This window comes from Ochotona curzoniae, unplaced genomic scaffold, assembly GCF_017591425.1.
Source record: "Ochotona curzoniae isolate NIBS_2020 unplaced genomic scaffold, NIBS_Ocur_1.0 patch356, whole genome shotgun sequence".
NCBI lineage: Eukaryota > Metazoa > Chordata > Mammalia > Lagomorpha > Ochotonidae > Ochotona > Ochotona curzoniae.
In genome coordinates this window covers 1,272,656-1,292,711 of record NW_024466924.1, presented here as the reverse complement: position 1 = coordinate 1,292,711, position 20,056 = coordinate 1,272,656, and the positions used below count along the sequence as shown (strand labels likewise).

Below are 20,056 nucleotides of genomic sequence, written 5' to 3'. Positions count from 1 at the left end.
TGGGAATTGTAAAAGTAAATTTAATAATTATGAATAAAGGAATTTGCCTTTTAAGGTGGAAACACAGGCATTTTGGACAGGACCTTCTAGGACACAGCTCTGGGGTTTAAGCCATGCCTTTGTTCTCATCAGTGTAGAGGTGTGTCATCAGGAAGTTGCTCTTATTAAAGTGTGGAAGGCTGCAACTGGGAGCCACTTCTCTTTTAATAAATTACAGCTCACTTAGAATCACCCGTCAGTCACCTGAAAGTCTAAACTGCTCTCTGAAGAACAGGAAGTGGTGAAATGAATCAACTCCAGGAACACCAATCTAAGTGCTTCCCTAGGAGTTTGTCTCACTGTAAATGTTTTTCCCCTGAGGTTAAAAAGAGAGACAGACAGCACACACACACACACACACAGATATTTGAGAACAGCTAGAAATCTAGTGAAAACCCAAAGGGGTGAAAAAAGTTTCTAAGAAAGACTCTCAAGTTTTCTTGGTTTGTTCTTTTTTATTATTATTATTATTAATTAGATTGTATTATGTGACACAGTTTCATAGGCACTGGGATTCCCCCAACTTGATTTGTTCTTGATTTTAAAGATCTGGAGACCTCTGAGACCAAGTTCAACAGGTCTCTCAATAGGAAAGTATGCAGCTAGAATAGGTGCAGTCAAATATTTTGAACAAATGAGTTGCCATTTAAACACTGTGCCTGAGAACTGAATAGAAGAAAGAAAACCAATCATAACATCCTATTAGGATGTTACAGGGCCAGAGCATGTGCTTTAATTCTTGGGTTTCTGGTACATTGGGCCAAATACTGAAAATGAAAAAGAAACTAGAACTCTAACTTACTTCCAAAATAAGTAATGCTTTGGTCAAGTAGACTCTGCAAATACTAAATGCAAAATTCTTGAAAGGAAGCATTTAGAGGTTTACATAATTTATGTTCAAGTATACTATTATAATTGTCATTTTCTGTTAGTTAACTGCTGTCAGTATCTTACTGGGGCTAATTTACATGTTAAACTTGATCATAAACATGTATGTATAGGAAAACTCCCAGCAGTCCACTGCGGGTAATTTAGGCTGGAAGACTTAACACAGCTTTGGGTAAGAACATTGACCCTGCTCATGATGGAGTTTAAGGTTTCCCTTCACCTTTCTAGTCTGCCCTTGGCTTTTTATGCCCCAGCACGATGTTTGAGTTGATTTCTGTGATCCTGAGGTCTCTTATTTTAAACAATTTGAAGCAGACCTGACCAGGCTCTGTCCTCTGGGGGAATCCTGTCCCTCGGCCTCTTATTCTTCACCATAGAATGGTTCTTTAATCCTTCCCCAGGTACTCTTTTACCGCAATGAGGGAGCTGCCTCAAGCTTTGTGTTTCCCTCAGGCCTGTCTAAGGCAAGGAATATTTGGTAATGTTAGCCAAAAAAGATTGGTCATTTCAAATCACATCAGATATGTTGACATTTGATTTTATTTCTGAATTCCTTGGGGGAAATAATGAATGACATTTTTTCATTTGAAAAGGACATTCACAGTGCAAGGTTTTTGAAAGAGCTCATTTCTGTAGTTGACTAATTTGGAGGTCCCAGATGCTTCAGATCCCTCCATTCCCCAGCCACTGAGTAGCAGCCATGCTGATGCTCTGTGCTTTGATGGAAGCAGGATTTTAAATCTAGCCTATGGTGTCACCTAGGAGAAAACAGCTCCAGTCGAAGGAGCAAATGTCTTGGTCTTCCTATTCTTAAATCTTAAGAAGACAATCCCTTGTAATAAGTGGAGAAATATTTTCAATAAAGAATCAAATACATCAGATTTATTTTTAATTGGGCTTATGGTGACAACTCATTGACCATATGAGGAAAAGCATCAACATAAAGACTAAATCAAAAGAAGAACTTATTTTTAAAAATACTAATTTTACTTGTTGGACACTAAAAAGTTTTTGTTTTGGGGAAAATAACCAATACAAGCTGCCCAATATAATATAAAACATGAAATGCAATTAAATCATTATCACTGAGTTTTAGGACAGCTGGTTACGTCACTGCTTAGGATACCTATACTCCAAATCCGATTTCTGGATTGAGTCCTGACTCCTCTACTTCCCATTCAGCTTCCTGCTAATGCACCCAGAGAGTGGCAGGCATTAACTCCTGGCACAGACTTGGATGTAGTTCCTGGCTTCAGCCTGGATGAGCTGCGGATTTTATGTGTATTTGGGAAATGGACCAGTGGATGGAAGGGCTCTATGTCTGTCTATCTGTCATTCTGCTTTTCAAATAAATAAATGTTTTAAAAGAAAGAGCTTATTCAGTTCAAAAAATCTCAAATCCAGGCATTAAATATTATGAAAGAAGTATGTATATATTTTTAAAGCTTTTTGCACCAAAATAAACTATTTGGTGATTCCATTTTAACTATTCCCATTTTGCTGAATGCCTCCTGATTGCTTTATGCTGGATAAACACAGCTATTTACACCATTGTTAAGGTATTCATGTAAGGAAGGTACTCAAATCCACAGTCATGTGCTGCTTACTTGTGGGGACATTTTGAGCAATTCATTGTCAGGTGACCTTGTCATTGTGCAAACAGCATGGTGACTTACACAAAGGCAGGCAGACAGTCTCCAGAGACCACCGGAGACCCACTGTTGACCAAAATTGTATTACACAGCACAGGACTGCACAAGTACACAACATTTATAATGTCTCAGTGCTCCAAAGGAGGCCTGGGCTTCCAGCTAACTGCCAGAGAATATTCAGGGTGAAGACAGGATATTAAGCTCATCGCTGTAGTGAGAGATTTTCTTAGCGCCAGGAGATGAGTTGAGGGAAAAAAACACACAGGAGTCAGCAGTCGGGGAAGAAGAATGAAAGGGGGCTAATGGTTTATTGGTGCTGCTTGAAAACTGTCTGTGAAAGATTTGGGTAATTAAAATTTTTTCCACATTACGAAACATGGGTGTGTGTTAATTGAACAATGCTTTGAGACTAAGGAAGATGGATTTTGAATTTTCACTTGCCTAGAGAAAATACTAGGTACTATAGCAATTATTCCGATTCCATCAACAACATCTATATTAAGCCGCATGGCGACATATGTTACCTACCATATTTTAATATAATCAGTAACCTGTCTATAGTTCAGACTTATTATCATTCACTAAATGAATAAACTCATGCAGCAGTGATCTTGTTGATGCGGGCATATAATGCTACATGTACAAAACAATGAGTCATAAAACATAAGCTTCAAAAAATATGCTTAAATCCTATAACTCTTCTTTCTTATTTCTAAGGAAACATTACAACAGCCTCAACACTTTCTCAATTATCTACTCTGAAAAACACAGGAGACATATCATCATATAAACCTGAGACTCACTCTACCACCAACGCGACAAAGAACTCAACAGAAACAACTAAAGGAAACTCAAATGGGGAAAAAACAGCAGTTACTGAAAATACACAGACTCAGAGTACAGAGAGTAGCAAACAGCTACCAAGCACCCACACGGAGGTGACCACATCAGGCCCTCCATCTTCCTCAAGTGGATACTCCCAAACAGAGACACACTCTGAGGCAACATCCACTCCAGCTGGAACATCTCCACCATCTACATTCAACAAGATCCTCCCAACAACATCAAAGTTGATCACAATGTCAACTTCTTCAGCCTCAACTCTGGCAACCACAGGAGACACAACATCAGTGACAACTGGGAGTCTTCTTCCAACAAGAGCAAGGACAATGAAAGAAAGCTCAACAGCAACTTCTGTAGGGACCTCCACTCAGGAAACGTCAGCAACTTCAGAAAACCCTCAGATTCAGAGTACAAAGACCAGCAGACACTCTCCAAGTACCCACATGGACGTGACCACATCAAGTCCTCAATCTTCATCAAGTGGACACACTGGGACAGAGACACACTCTGAGGCAACATCCTCTCCAGCTGGAACATCTCCATCATCTTTGACATTCAGTAAGGCAAACGAAATAGCACCAGAGTTGGTCACTATGTCAACTTCATCAGCCTCAACTCTGGCAACCACAAGAAACACAATATCACTGACAACTGGGAGTCTTCCTCAAAACACTGAAAGCAAACAAAATTTAGTATCCACTTCTACAATGGCCACCACCCAGGAAACAACTGCAACTTTGGAAAATGCTCAGACTCAGAGTACAGAGACCAGCAGACAATCCCCAACAAGTACCCACATGGACATAGGCACATCAAGCCCTCCATCTTCATCAAGTGGATACTCCCAAACAGAGACACACTTTGAGGCAACATCCACTCCAGCTGGAACATCTCCACCATCTACATTCAACAAGATCCTCCCAACAGCATCAAAGTTGATCACTATGTCAACTTCATCAGCCTCAACTCTGGCAACCACAGGAGACACAACATCAGTGACAACTGGGAGTCTTCTTCCAACAAGAGCAAAGACAATGAAAGAAAGCTCAACGGCAACTTCTGTAGGGACCTCCATTCAGGAAACATCAGCAACTTCAGAAAACCCTCAGATTCAGAGTACAGAGACCAGCAGACAATCCCCAACAGGTACCCACAAGGAAGTGAGCACATCAGGCCCTCCATCTTCCTCAAGTGGACACACCGGGACAGAGACACACTCTGAGGCAACATCCTCTCCAGCTGGAATATCTCCATCATCTTTGACATTCAGTAAGGCAAACGAAATAGCACCAGAGTTGGTCACTATGTCAACTTCATCAGCCTCAACTCTGGCAACCACAGGAGACACAACATCATTGACAACTGGGAGTCTTCCTCAAAACACTGAAAGCAAACAAAATTTAGTATCCACTTCTACAATGGCCACCACCCAGGAAACAACTGCAACTTTGGAAAATGCTCAGACTCAGAGTACAGAGACCAGCAAACAGTCTCCAACAAGTACCCACATGGACATAGGCACATCAATTCCTCCATCTTCCTCAAGTGGATACTCCCAAACAGAGACACATTTTGAGGCAACATCCACTCCAGCTGGAACATCTCCACCATCTACATTCAACAAGATCCTCCCAACAGCATCAAAGTTGATCACTATGTCAACTTCATCAGCCTCAACTCTGGCAACCACAGGAGACACAACATCAGTGACAACTGGGAGTCTTCTTCCAACAAGAGCAAGGACAATGAAAGAAAGCTCAACGGCAACTTCTGTAGGGACCTCCACTCAGGAAACATCAGCAACTTCAGAAAACCCTCAGATTCAGAGTACAGAGACCAGCAGACAATCCCCAACAGGTACCCACAAGGAAGTGAGCACATCAGGCCCTCAATCTTCCTCAAGTGGACACACCAGGACAAAGACACACTCTGAGGCAACATCCTCTCCAGCTGGAACATCTCCATCATCTTTGACATTCAGTAAGGCAAACGAAATAGCACCAGAGTTGGTCACTATGTCAACTTCATCAGCCTCAACTCTGGCAACCACAAGAAACACAATATCACTGACAACTGGGAGTCTTCCTCAAAACACTGAAAGCAAACAAAATTTAGTATCCACTTCTACAATGTCTTCCACTCAGGAAACAACTGCAACTTTGGAAAATGCTCAGACTCAGAGTACAGAGACCAGCAAACAGTCTCCAACAAGTACCCACATGGACATAGGCACATCAATTCCTCCATCTTCCTCAAGTGGATACTCCCGAACAGAGACACACTTTGAGGCAACATCCTCTCCTTCTGGAACATCTCCATCATCTACACTCCACAAGATCTTCCCAACAACATCAAAGTTGATCACAATGTCAACTTCTTCAGCCTCAACTCTGGCAACCACAGGAGACACAACATCAGTGACAACTAGGAGTCTTCTTCCAACAAGAGCAAGGACAATGAAAGAAAGCTCAACGGCAACTTCTGTAGGGACCTCCACTCAGGAAACATCAGCAACTTCAGAAAACCCTCAGATTCAGAGTACAAAGACCAGCAGACACTCTCCAAGTACCCACATGGACGAGACCACATCAAGTCCTCAATCTTCATCAAGTGGACACACCGGGACAGAGACACACTCTGAGGCAACATCCACTCCAGCTGGAACATCTCCATCATCTTTGACATTCAGTAAGGCAAATGAAATAGCACCAGAGTTGGTCACTATGTCAACTTCATCAGCCTCAACTCTGGCAACCACAAGAAACACAATATCACTGACAACTGGGAGTCTTCCTCAAAACACTGAAAGCAAACAAAATTTAGTATCCACTTCTACAATGTCTTCCACTCAGGAAACAACAGCAACTTCAGAAAACGCTCTGACTCAGAGTATAGAGACCAGCAGACAATCCCCAACAAGTACCCACATGGAGGTGACCACATCAGGCCCTTCATCTTCAGCAAGTGGATACTCCCAAACAGAGACACACTTTGAGGCAACATCCACTCCAGCTGGAACATCTCCACCATCTACATTCAACAAGATCCTCCCAACAGCATCAAAGTTGATCACTATGTCAACTTCATCAGCCTCAACTCTGGCAACCACAGGAGACACAACATCAGTGACAACTGGGAGTCTTCTTCCAACAAGAGCAAAGACAATGAAAGAAAGCTCAACGGCAACTTCTGTAGGGACCTCCATTCAGGAAACATCAGCAACTTCAGAAAACCCTCAGATTCAGAGTACAGAGACCAGCACACAATCCCCAACAGGTACCCACATGGATGTGAGCACATCAGGCCCTCCATCTTCCTCAAGTGGACACACCAGGACAAAGACACACTCTGAGGCAACATCCTCTCCAGCTGGAACATCTCCATCATCTTTGACATTCAGTAAGGCAAACGAAATAGCACCAGAGTTGGTCACTATGTCAACTTCATCAGCCTCAACTCTGGCAACCACAAGAAACACAATATCACTGACAACTGGGAGTCTTCCTCAAAACACTGAAAGCAAACAAAATTTAGTATCCACTTCTACAATGTCTTCCACTCAGGAAACAACTGCAACTTTGGAAAATGCTCAGACTCAGAGTACAGAGACCAGCAAACAGTCTCCAACAAGTACCCACATGGACATAGGCACATCAAGCCCTCCATCTTCATCAAGTGGATACTCCCAAACAGAGACACACTCTGAGGCAACATCCTCTCCAGCTGGAACATCTCCATCATCTACATTCAACAAGATCCTCCCAACAGCATCAAAGTTGATCACTCTGTCATCTTCTGCAGCCTCAACTCTGGCAACCACAGGAGACACAACATCAGTGACAACTGGGAGTCTTCTTCCAACAAGAGCAAGAACAATGAAAGAAAGCTCAACAGCAACTTCTGTAGGGACCTCCACTCAGGAAACATCAGCAACTTCAGAAAACCCTCAGATTCAGAGTACAAAGACCAGCAGACACACTCCAAGTACCCATATGGACGTGACCACATCAAGCCCTCAATCTTCATCAAGTGGACACACTGGGACAAAGACACACTCTGAGGCAACATCCACTCCAGCTGGAACATCTCCATCATCTTTGACATTCAGTAAGGCAAATGAAATAGCACCAGAGTTGGTCACTATGTCAACTTCATCAGCCTCAACTCTGGCAACCACAAGAAACACAATATCACTGACAACTGGGAGTCTTCCTCAAAACACTGAAAGCAAACAAAATTTAGTATCCACTTCTACAATGTCTTCCACTCAGGAAACAACAGCAACTTCAGAAAACGCTCTGACTCAGAGTATAGAGACCAGCAGACAATCCCCAACAAGTACCCACATGGAGGTGACCACATCAGGCCCTTCATCTTCAGCAAGTGGACACAACTGGTCAGAGACACACTTTGAGGCAACATCATCTACCACATTCCATAGTGCAAACGAAATAACATCTGATTTAGTCATAATGTCAACTTCTTCATCTTCAACCCAGGCAACCACAAGAGGCTCAACATCTCTGGCATCTGGGAGTCTTTTTCTAACCAGTGCTATAACAATGAAAGAAAGCTCAACGGTAACTTCTATAGGGACCTCCACCCAGGAAGCAACTGCAACTTTAGAAAATGCTCAGACTCAGAGTACGGAGACCAGAAAACAGTCTCCAACAAGTACCCACATGGACATAGGCACATCAATTCCTCCATCTTCATCAAGTGGATACTCCCAAACAGAGATACACTTTGAGGCAACATCCACTCCAGCTGGAACATCTCCATCATCTACATTCAACAAGATCCTCCCAACAGCATCAGAATTGGTCACTATGTCAACTTCATCAGCCTCAACTCTGGCAACCACAGGAGACACAACATCAGTGACAACTGGGAGTCTTCTTCCAACAAGTGCAAGGACAATGAAAGAAAGCTCAATGACAAGTTCTATAGGCACTTCCACTCAGGAAACGTCAGCAACTTCAGAAAACCCTCAGACTCAGATTATGGAGACTAGCAGTCAGTCTCCCACCAATCTCCCCGTTAATACTACCACATCATTCCCTACACCTTCTCCAAGTGGACACACTTATACAGAAACAGTCTCTCACACAACATCCGGTATCAGAGATACTGCCACATCTCTTTCCGCATTTAGCAATATAACATATGATGTGTTCTTAAGGAACACCTCCTCACATTCGACTCTGGCAACCACAAGAGACATGTCATCATCTACTTCTGGGAATGTTCCAGTAGAGTCATTAGCATTCTCCACTACCACTGATAGGAAAGAAAACTCAATAGTGTACTCTACCCCATCATCTAGTCAGGATACCTCATGGAGCTCTTCCTTGACACTCTCTGTGCCAGGTGAGTCAACTGTCTCTTTCCCTTCCAGCGTCAGGAGCATCCACCAAGCGATATTAGGAATGGTCACCAGGCCAACCTTTACAGATCATACTCCACAAAACACAGCAGATGCCTTACTCAATGTATCTACAAGCCGTATTCCTGGGACAATAGTACTATCATTGCCAACTACATCAGCAGGACCAACAACAGCAACTTCTAGGACTCTTGTGCAGGAGACATCAGAGTTTTCTCAGAATCCCCAGTCTTTGAATGTGGAGGTTACCAAAGCATTGCACACCAATGCCTCCACTGAGGTGACCACATCAACTCCTGCGGCATTTCCGAGTGGGCACACTTTGACACCGATCATTTCTCAGAAAACAGCTCTTTCAACTGAAAGAACCACTGTACCTCCTTCTACTGTCAGAAACACATCCCCAACAACAACAAAGATGCTCAAAGTGCCAACATCCACTGATTCCACTGTAGCAAATATAGGGAACACAGCACCACCTATGACTGCAAGCATGCCTGCATTCACTTCTAAAGTGTCACCACCACCCCTTTCAATTACTTCTTCAACTTTCAAAATATCAACAAGTGCTACCACCAACAAGAGTCAAACCTCAGAAACCCCAGGACAGTCTCATGACAGCAGCCTGGTCTCTACAAGTATGTCTCAGAAAGCATTCATTCCAGAGAAAATGACAATGTTAACTTCCCCAGTCTCTACTGATAGCAACACAACTCCATTTCCAAAAGAACTGTTGTCCTTGCCAACAGGAGTTACACGTATCCTTGGCACAGTAAGTGCAACTCCTTCAACAGCTGGTGCTATAGTTTGGGTGACACCTGAAGTCTCAACAACAGGGGAACTAAAAGAGTCAAACACACAGCCAGATGTGAGCACCTCTACTCAAAAAACCATAGTAGCACTTTCCCAGACACAATGGCCACAAATTTCAGGGACTGCTGGTGAGAATGAAGTCAGGACTCCAAGCTCTGATATGACTTGGGACATGGAAATGGTGACATCCCCATCTCCTTCATTTGCAACAGACAGACATACATCCCAAGAAACACCTACAGCATGGTCAAAAACTGAGTTATCATGGTTTACCAGTGCATCTGCACAGGAATATCTACCTAGCTCCCAGACAGATCAAGCCAAACAATCCACAAGAGAATTCCAAATGATGACTTCAGTATTTCCCATGACAGAAAAAGTCCATGTAGTAACAACTACACCTTCTTCATCCCTGCCAAACAGACATTCACCTGCAGAAAGCATGTCTCCAGAAGCATACACCACAGGTGAAGTTGTAACCTATGACCCAGTATCTTCCAAGGACAGTCACACAAACACAGAAGCAAGGGTATCATCAATCAGCCCTGACACCACCTTGAGGACCTCAGAACAAGCATCATTTAGAACAAGCACCAGTCCCCACACCATGTCTGTAATCTCCACAACAGGGAGCCTTAAAGAACAGGTGACACTGCCCTCTACATATACCTCACCTGACTCAGCCCCAGCCATTTCCCAAACCCACCAGACCCAAAGCACTGAAACCAGCAGAAAAGTAGACACCAACACTCTCACTTCCTTGGTCTCAGACTTCACCTCAGCAGGCACAGCTGCCACATCCTCCCCAATGGCAGGAAGCACAGCACCAGGAAATGCTGTTGTGGAAGCATCCACTTCAGGTAAGATCACCAGCTTCTCAACAACTCCCTCCAGTGACAACAACACCACTCCATCAACTACTCAGCTGCTGTTGACTGCAGCCAGTCATGGCATGGCCTCTGGGATCACAGGAATGAGCTCTGTTGCAGGATCCAGCACTTCTCTTCCCACCATCTCTCATGGCTCAACCGACTGGACAACCTCTTCCAACACCTCTCCTCAAGAAAATCCAACTGGTTCCCAGATGGCTCACACTCAAAGAACAGGAACCACTGGAGGATCAGAAGTTAGCATCTTGGTATCCCACGTCACTGATGCCTTCTCAACAGTCACAACAACACCTCCCACACCCTCAGCCAGCAGGCACACATCTTCACACACTGAGGCTCACACTGCAGCACCTTCAGGCAGCAGCACAATCTCTATCTCAACATCAGTCAACTATAGCCATGAGACCCCAACATCAATGCCAACTTGGTCTTCAGGGACAACAGCAGGACCATCTGTGGTAGATCCCGCCATCCTGAGTGATGCAGCCTCTAGTTCTCCTCCCTCCATTTTGACCACAAGCAAAGAAGCTCAGACAACAGTTCCTAGGTCAGTGTTCCATGAGAACACAACCGCGGTGGGCACTCCATCTGTGCATGCCCACGTCTCCTTCACACAAGCCACACAAGTCCCTACCTCCTCAGTGGGCATCCCTGGTACACCCCCCAGTGATCATCCTGCGGCTATTACAACAACAGCATCTACTACCACTCCCAGGAAAATATCACACTCCATGAACTCTACACACAGCCCTAGGAATCCTGGCAGCTCCATAGTTACTGAAGCAGACAAGTCTACCTCCCACCCAGTAATCAATGCCTCCATTCACATGCCTACCTCTACAGTGTCTCTACCCATTGATGCTGAACTGTGGTCTAGCCCTGTCACCAGCCAGGTGACCCCAGGAGATGTCTCAGCCATGGCTACAAGGAACACGGCCTTTGATGTTTCTACACCAGCAGGCCTAGCGGGACAGTCATCATCACGTTCTACCACTCATGCTGCTGAGAAACTGTTTTTGAATTCCCAGACAGTTCACACTCACGCCACAGAGACCACACAAAAATACCAAAGCATGAATTCAGGCCCCTATGTGGCTGGTTCAGTAAACGTAGTAACAACTACAGCTTCCTCATCAACATCAAGTAAATATTCACCCGAAGAAAGTGATTCTGAAGAGGAACCTCCCAAGGACAGTGACAACCCAGGATCCTCTGAGGACAGTCACACAAACACAGAAGCAAGGGTATCATCAATCAGCCCTGACATCACCTTGAGGACCTCACGAGGTAGGTTACCTTTTAGAACAAGCACCAGTCTCCACACCATGTCTGTAATCTCCACAACAGGGAGCCTTAAAGAACAGGTGACACTGCCCTCTTCATATACTTCACCCGACTCAGCCCCAGCCATTTCCCAAACCCACCAGACCTCTCCTCAAGAAAATCCAACTGGTTTCCAGATGGCTCACACTCAAAGAACAGGAACCACTGGAGGATCAGAAGTTAGCATCTTGGTATCCCACGTCACTGATGCCTTCTCAACAGTCACAACAACACCTCCCACACCCTCAGCCAGCAGGCACACATCTTTACACACTGAGGCTCACACTGCAGCACCTTCAGGCAGCAGCACAATCTCTATCTCAACATCAGTCAACTATAGCCATGAGACCCCAACATCAATGCCAACTTGGTCTTCAGGGACAACAGCAGGACCATCTGTGGTAGATCCCGCCATCCTGAGTGATGCAGCCTCTAGTTCTCCTCCCTCCATTTTGACCACAAGCAAAGAAGCTCAGACAACAGTTCCTAGGTCAGTGTTCCATGAGAACACAACCGCGGTGGGCACTCCATCTGTGCATGCCCACGTCTCCTTCACACAAGCCACACAAGTCCCTACCTCCTCAGTGGGCATCCCTGGTACACCCCCCAGTGATCATCCTGCGGCTATTACAACAACAGCATCTACTACCACTCCCAGGAAAATATCACACTCCATGAACTCTACACACAGCCCTAGGAATCCTGGCAGCTCCATAGTTACTGAAGCAGACAAGTCTACCTCCCACCCAGTAATCAATGCCTCCATTCACATGCCTACCTCTACAGTGTCTCTACCCATTGATGCTGAACTGTGGTCTAGCCCTGTCACCAGCCAGGTGACCCCAGGAGATGTTTCAGCCATGGCTACAAGGAACACGGCCTTTGATGTTTCTACACCAGCAGGCCTAGCGGGACAGTCATCATCACGTTCTACCACTCATGCTGCTGAGAAACTGTTTTTGAATTCCCAGACAGTTCACACTCACGCCACAGAAACCACACAAAAATACCAAAGCATGAATTCAGGCCCCTATGTGGCTGGTTCAGTAAACGTAGTAACAACTACAGCTTCCTCATCAACATCAAGTAAATATTCACCCGAAGAAAGTGATTCTGAAGAGGAACCTCCCAAGGACAGTGACAACCCAGTATCCTCTGAGGACAGTCACACAAACACAGAAGCAAGGGTATCATCAATCAGCCCTGACATCACCTTGAGGACCTCACGAGGTAGGTTACCTTTTAGAACAAGCACCAGTCTCCACACCATGTCTGTAATCTCCACAACAGGGAGCCTTAAAGAACAGGTGACACTGCCCTCTACATATACCTCACCCAACTCAGCCCCAGCCATTTCCCAAACCCACCAGACCCAAAGCACTGAAACCAGCAGAAAAGTAGACACCAACACTCTCACTTCCTTGGTCTCAGACATCACCTCAGCAGGCACAGCTGCCACATCCTCCCCAATGGCAGGAAGCACAGCACCAGGAAATGCTGTTGTGGAAGCATCCACTTCAGGTAAGATCACCAGCTTCTCAACAACTCCCTCCAGTGACAACAACACCACTCCATCAACTACTCAGCTGCTGTTGACTGCAGCCAGTCATGGCATGGCCTCTGGGATCACAGGAATGAGCTCTGTTGCAGGATCCAGCACTTCTCTTCCCACCATCTCTCATGGCTCAACCGACTGGACAACCTCTTCCAACACCTCTCCTCAAGAAAATCCAACTGGTTCCCAGATGGCTCACACTCAAAGAACAGGAACCACTGGAGGATCAGAAGTTAGCATCTTGGTATCCCACGTCACTGATGCCTTCTCAACAGTCACAACAACACCTCCCACACCCTCAGCCAGCAGGCACACATCTTTACACACTGAGGCTCACACTGCAGCACCTTCAGGCAGCAGCACAATCTCTATCTCAACATCAGTCAACTATAGCCATGAGACCCCAACATCAATGCCAACTTGGTCTTCAGGGACAACAACAGGACCATCTGTGGTAGATCCCGCCATCCTGAGTGATGCAGCCTCTAGTTCTCCTCCCTCCATTTTGACCACAAGCAAAGAAGCTCAGACAACAGTTCCTAGGTCAGTGTTCCATGAGAACACAACCGCGGTGGGCACTCCATCTGTGCATGCCCACGTCTCCTTCACACAAGCCACACAAGTCCCCACCTCCTCAGTGGGCATCCCTGGTACACCCCCCAGTGATCATCCTGCGGCTGTTCCAACAACAGCATCTACTACCACCCCCAGGCAACAAATCCCAAGCAATTGAGTCCTACAGCATTTTATATTCTACACTGACATTATCATTTCCACCTTCAGTCAAGACCATGCCTGATTCATCCACAGTATCTCACTCACCTGCTCTCCAGTCTTTCAGAGTGCCGTTCCTCAATGTCTACTCCCTTTAGTAGCTCTGTTACAACTCAGACCATACCTTGTTTTCAGTCTTCTCCTAGTAATTTTTAATTGTCCCAAACAGTTCCTGTTCTTCCTGTTACTGTAAACCCCTCCTCTCTATTCCCAGGTCATACCATATCCTTGCCAGCTGACAGCACTTCCTCCTCATCCACAGCTTCTTCAGGCTCCACAACGAATTCCAAAGCACCAAGTTGGTGGGGACTCCAATGTCTTCTAATGGTCCATTGGCTCAATTCACCCTAGAGGAAGTACTAGATAATGTGGATAAACCAGCATTTTAGGGTAGGGCCAAGATCAAACCAACCAGCAGAAGGAGTGAGCAGCAGGTGTGGTGGGTCACCATAACTTTGGCCACAGTGGAAAACTTCTCATGTGAGCAGTGGTTTGGGTATGACAGAAGGCAGGCCAAGAAGGCTTCTAGCTGTCTTTTTCAGCTCCAGTTCTCTGTGAATCCCTTCGACTCTGCTATGCTCTGACTATAACACTCATTCCTGTCTTCTCTTCCTCCATATCCAGGAATCGTCACAACCTTACTGTGGACAAATGATGGGAGAAGCAGAACACTGTCACCGTCCCCAGCAACCTCCCTGACTCGTACAACCTCCACACCCACTACATCCACTGTTCAGCAGGGGAAAAGTGAGTGATGTTGTGGAGGTGGGTCCTCTCCACCCTGCCACCAACCCAGATGTAGATGTTATAGTTGTAGTAGTTGAATGGCAGCTACCATTGAAGACCCAGTCGTCCAGGTATCTCCACAGCCTCATCTGGATCATGGCAAGTGCATCTGCTCCATGTATTCCTACAGAGAGGTGATACAACCAAAATCTGGTTTGCTCACAGTTTCTGCTTTGTCAAGTCAAAAGGGCCTTACAGAGAACAGTAAGGCAGCACAAGAGTGAAGTGCTAGCTTTGTGCATGGCACTAGGATGGGAGCTAATGACAGAGAAATGACCAAGATGCCATTTAGCAGGAGACAGATCTGCCCTGGTAAGTGCTGTTAAAGGAATTAGCCCAGAGTATCAAGTACCCTCCATCAACAGTTCCTATGGCACATGGGCATGGCTTCCAGGGGGATGAGAGGCTTCCTGGCGAGAGTGGGAGCAACAGGAAGAGGAGCATCCTGAATGGATAGGAGAGGTTTGAGCAGCTGTAACCAAGATACGGGGGTGAGCACCTTCCCAGGGTTGCATAGATTTCCAAAGCACTGGGGATTGCTGAAAGCAAGGAAAGGAGTGATAAGAGGTGAGTTGGGTGTGTGTGTGTGTGTGTGTGTGTGAGAGAGAGAGAGAGAGAGAGAGAGAGAGAGAGGCAAGGAGAACAACAAAGAGACCACTGCAGGATTCCCAGCAAGGGCAACCGAGGGCACCAAGCAATGGCTGGCACCCCTACAGAAGGGAGGAGACCCTTCTGGGAAATATTTAGGACCAGGCTCCTCAACCTAAGAAGGCTTATCTGGAGAAATCCCAACTCAAGAAGCAGCTCTGTCGTTGGTGAAAAGACAGCCTTTGCATGACTAATGCTCACTGCACAGGAGTCTGGCCTTTGGACGTTAAAGGAGTCATGGCTGCCATGACAGAGGTGGTGCAGGCTGTTGACAGGAATCAATTTCCTCTCTCAGTGGGTCAGGCTGGGACTAGGTGCGGTGTGGTAAACACGAAGGAGAGTGAGGGGTAGAGTGCTTGAAGGTTCGCAGTCCACTCTCCCCGCCTGCAAAAAGAGCGAGCAGGGATGAGGCAAGTATCCCTCTGAGCCTGGCTTGAGGTCAAGGCACACGAGAACTCTCCTACCCTTCCCTCCCTGCTCCAGGCATCCCTCTCCTTACTTACGGCCCAATCGTTGGAGACACTCAGTTCGTCAGGAGAACTGTGGACTTCACCTCGCACCTCTTCAAGCTTCACATTGGCTTCCCTCTGGGCTCCTCTCTGAGAGATTTCCTTTACGTGAGTTCCCCTGCTGCGCCCAAGATCCTGGGTCCGTGATGCACAGCAGGGGATCATGAACAGGGGGCAGGGCGAAAGGCAGCCGTGTACGTCAGTGCGTGCATGCGTGCGTGCGTGCCTACGTAAGAAGGCACATGCACGCAAATTCCCAGTCAGGGCTCCCGCTGAAGTGGACGGGGAGTGAGGCATGGCCTTAGCCCGGGAGACAACCCTGAGCTCAGGCAGTTCCCTGTGGCTTTCAGAAGACCTGGCTCCCAATCGAAGGCGACCCTGCAGAATCTGGCTGGTTCCTGCAGTTGCCATTTTCTGTAATGACTTCCTGGTTCTCTGCCGCATGTCCCCCTGTGTGGAGCTGGAATGGCAGGGACCATGAGACATTATGAGAGACACTATGAGAGGGTAGCACAGCGTTGAAGGAGGAGTCTCATGTGCCCCCAGCCTCAGGACAAGGCTGAGGGGTACCGACAGGGCGTCTCCCACTGAGGCAAGATAAACACAAACCCTGTTGCCTTAGGATAGGAGACCAGTTGTTGGGAGAGGGTACTTGTGTGAAATCACTGTGTGCAGGGCTTCCACAGACAGCAAGGGAGGGATGAGGCGCCCTCCCGGGGGCTGTTGACAGCTCGAACCATCTGCCCTAAACTGTCCTTGGACATCCTATTTCTGAGGAGCTGACCTGAGGCAGGCACTGTCCCCTGCCTGCACACAACCCTCCCTGATGGTAACCCTGCAACTGTGTGCTCAGTTCACAGACAATGGCCAGATCATTTTCCCGGACTCAGACAACCAGATCTTCTCCTATCCCAATCCGCCTAGCCGAGGCTTCACAGCCTGGGATACCATGGCTGTGGTGGCTCCCTTCTGGGATGATGCTGACTTCTCCAGCCACCGGGGAACCATATTTTATCAGGTGGGACCCAGCCCGGGAGACAAATGGCCACAGAGAGGGTATTGCTAGGGCTCCTTCTACCCACCCTTGGACTGACAGGGGCAAGTGATGGGGTGGCTTAGATAAGGGAGTGGGGAAGTAAGCTCATCTGGAGCACTCAGGTTCAAGAATGTTTCCTGCCAACTGCGAGGAGACCTGCAAGTGCCAGAGGTGAGGGCTGGAATTCAGTGTGAGTTTAGAATAGGGCTGCGGGGAGGGGTGTGGGGAGCTTGTCTTCATCAAGCGGGAGTCCTCCTGAGCTCCTGGTGTGTGTTAAGAATTCCAACAGGTGCGAGCATAGGATGAAAGCTACTGCAGCAAATGAGTCCAGTAGCCCTGCCATGCAGAGATTGCTGCAGAGGCTCCAAAGAGGAGGAGATATGTGTTGGTCCCCCCAAAGCCACTAAACATGGGGAAGTAAAATTGGGGACGAGTAGCTATACTCTCTGAGCTGGTTGGAGCTAAGGGTTGTGAGTTCAGTTATAGGAGACTTGGATTTCTGGGCCAGGACCTTCCATCCCACACACCCAGGCTTCTGTGCAGTCCACATTGCCATTGATCTCAGGGTCAGAAAAGCTCATTGCAAAAATCCAGGGCTGGGATAGAGAAGGATCAGGAAGTAGGAGGTCTCAGGTGAGTAGGATCCCCAAGCAGAGAAAGTGTGTGGGGGGTGGGAGGTGGCAGGGGAGTCTCTCAAGAAACGTCATGTCTGCTGATTTTTTTTTTATTCCTATCTCCCCTCCTTTTGCAGGAATATGAGACATTCTATGACCAATATAACCCACTAGTCAGGCAGGTGGAGTCTTGGATTAGAAGGTTCACAAACTCCTGGAGCTACAAAGCCAAGTGGACCTTAAAGATCACCTGGGTCGATGCCCCTGCCTATCCTGCCCAGTGGACCTCTGGGGTGAGTGGACCTCTGGGGTTTGTGGACCCAGGGCAGCTCCCTGTGAGCCATCTCCTTCCAGTCATCCTGGAATCCTAGGCAGGAGCTTCTCTCTGACTCAGGGAAGCAGCCCCGACTCTAGCAGCCCCAGCCACGCCCTCCATAGCTGGGCACTCATTGTGAGCTGGGCCTGCCCTGGGCCTTTACACAGGGAAGTAGAATTAAAAGGTATGTTGATTTTGTTGCAAAAGAAAAAAAAAGTTGAAATCCATGCCTATGAAAAAAGTGTGTATTATTAAAAAAAGCATGCATGGATTTAAAAAATCCTTGACACCAAAGTAAATATACCTTTTAATTCCATTTGTCTACATTTTTTTAAGTTCCCTGAACTTGCATGATCTCAAAACTACCCCCCAAAAACCAGATATTGTGAGATTGGAACTGGGAATGGCATTTTGTGTGTCAGACTGTTGGCAGTTACACGTGGCTCAACCCCATGTGCTTATTTACATTCAGGATGAGGAAGACAATTGTTAGAGAAAGAAGCAACTTGTTTAAGGTCACCTAGCCATGAAGTGAGGTCTTCAGTTAACCCACTGATTCATTCACTCAGTGAAGTCAGTAGCTACTTTACAAAGGCCTGTGTCTTTAGAAAACCAACCCTCCCCCAAACCCCTGCCTGGTTGCAGCTCTCCACATTGTTCAGGCGCAGAAAATAAGTACTCAGTGTCCTTAAATATTCCTTTGGAAGTTAATTAAGTCTCCCCCAGTGCTCTGATATCCGGTTTAATATCCCAGGATTATGTAGCTTTGCTCATAAACCATCTTCTAACTATACTCTAACCCATACTCCTTTATCTCCCCTCCCAGCTAGCAAGTCTCAGCAGGCCAATCTTTCAAGGTTAAGTGCTTGATTCTCATCAAAAAGCTGCCCTAACCAATCCTGCATTTGCCAACATTTTGAGCCCATGTCATTGCCCTGATGTGTGTGTGTCAGGGCAAGGATGGGGGAATTAGGGAGGAGACCTCATCTCTCACATGGAATTCCTTCTGTTTGCCTCCCACCAACAACAGACGAGCACCTACCAGGCCGTTCTCTCCACCGATGGGAGCAGGTCCTATGCCCTGTTTCTTTACCAGAGTGGTGGGATGCAATGGGATGTGGCCCAGCGCCCAGGCAACTCGGTCCTCATGGGCTTCTCCAGGTAAGATGGGAGTGATTGGCTGTGCTGAGCTGGTGACCCAGAGGGTGCAGAGCGGGGTTTGCTCTACCAACATTCTCATGTCTAGGACAGGGCAAGGCTCCTCCTTGCTGATGCTTCGGACACATGCTGACTCCAATTCTGGTGGAGCCTCATACCCGACTTTTTCCAATTCAAAAATTTCCACCTGTCCTTTCACTGTCTTCCCAGAGATTTGATTTTCCTGATTTCCACTGACATTGGCTAGCCTGTCTTGATTTCTCAAGTATTGGAATAGTAACAAACGATAGTAACAGTAGACACCATTTACTACCCTACTCTACAGATAAGCGAGTTGGACTACAAATGATCAGTCACTTGCCTAAGGTCATAGAGGAAGTGGCAAAGCAAGGATTTGGACTGAGACATAGGAGGCTGGAGTCTGCCTTTCTGACCTGGGAATTCTTCACCTAGTCAGAGCACGTGACAGGAGGCAGGAACTGTGGATGGTTGAATGGGGATTCTTGCACATGAGGCATCTTAGTGTCTGACAGTTGTGATGGTCACATGTCATTTGCTGTTGGTAATTGGTACACATTGTTTCTGCTTGTCCTGGCAGACATGCAGGTTATCATTCCAATTATAGTGCTTTTACTTGTTTCTGGATGTGCCAGATGAAAAAGAAAGGAGTGGAATTACCCAATCAGCTGGAAATTTTACACCAACATGAGCATGCCCAAGGGAGGCATAATGCATGTTGGGTGCCATCTAGCCTGTGTCAGACAGGAGACCAGGAACCTCTGCTCTGTGGACCCAAGCTAGAGGCGATCACTCCCTGCTGTCCTCC

General features: G+C 46.7%; 1 protein-coding gene across 1 annotated transcript in view; it reads left to right on the top strand.

Moving 5' to 3' along the window:
- LOC121167269 (mucin-4-like) overlaps nucleotides 1-20,056 on the top strand; it is a 47,509-nt gene that overhangs the window by 12,988 nt on the left and 14,465 nt on the right. The window contains exons 2-15 of the mRNA XM_040996696.1: nucleotides 3,297-4,211; nucleotides 4,337-4,568; nucleotides 5,016-5,279; nucleotides 6,435-6,698; nucleotides 7,146-7,420; nucleotides 7,922-8,096; nucleotides 8,190-8,391; nucleotides 11,540-11,798; nucleotides 12,621-13,064; nucleotides 14,788-14,910; nucleotides 16,081-16,214; nucleotides 16,960-17,124; nucleotides 17,894-18,049; nucleotides 19,103-19,233. Coding sequence (XP_040852630.1) covers nucleotides 3,297-4,211; nucleotides 4,337-4,568; nucleotides 5,016-5,279; nucleotides 6,435-6,698; nucleotides 7,146-7,420; nucleotides 7,922-8,096; nucleotides 8,190-8,391; nucleotides 11,540-11,798; nucleotides 12,621-13,064; nucleotides 14,788-14,910; nucleotides 16,081-16,214; nucleotides 16,960-17,124; nucleotides 17,894-18,049; nucleotides 19,103-19,233 — 3,739 coding nt within the window. The remainder of the gene's footprint in view (nucleotides 1-3,296; nucleotides 4,212-4,336; nucleotides 4,569-5,015; nucleotides 5,280-6,434; nucleotides 6,699-7,145; nucleotides 7,421-7,921; nucleotides 8,097-8,189; nucleotides 8,392-11,539; nucleotides 11,799-12,620; nucleotides 13,065-14,787; nucleotides 14,911-16,080; nucleotides 16,215-16,959; nucleotides 17,125-17,893; nucleotides 18,050-19,102; nucleotides 19,234-20,056) is intronic.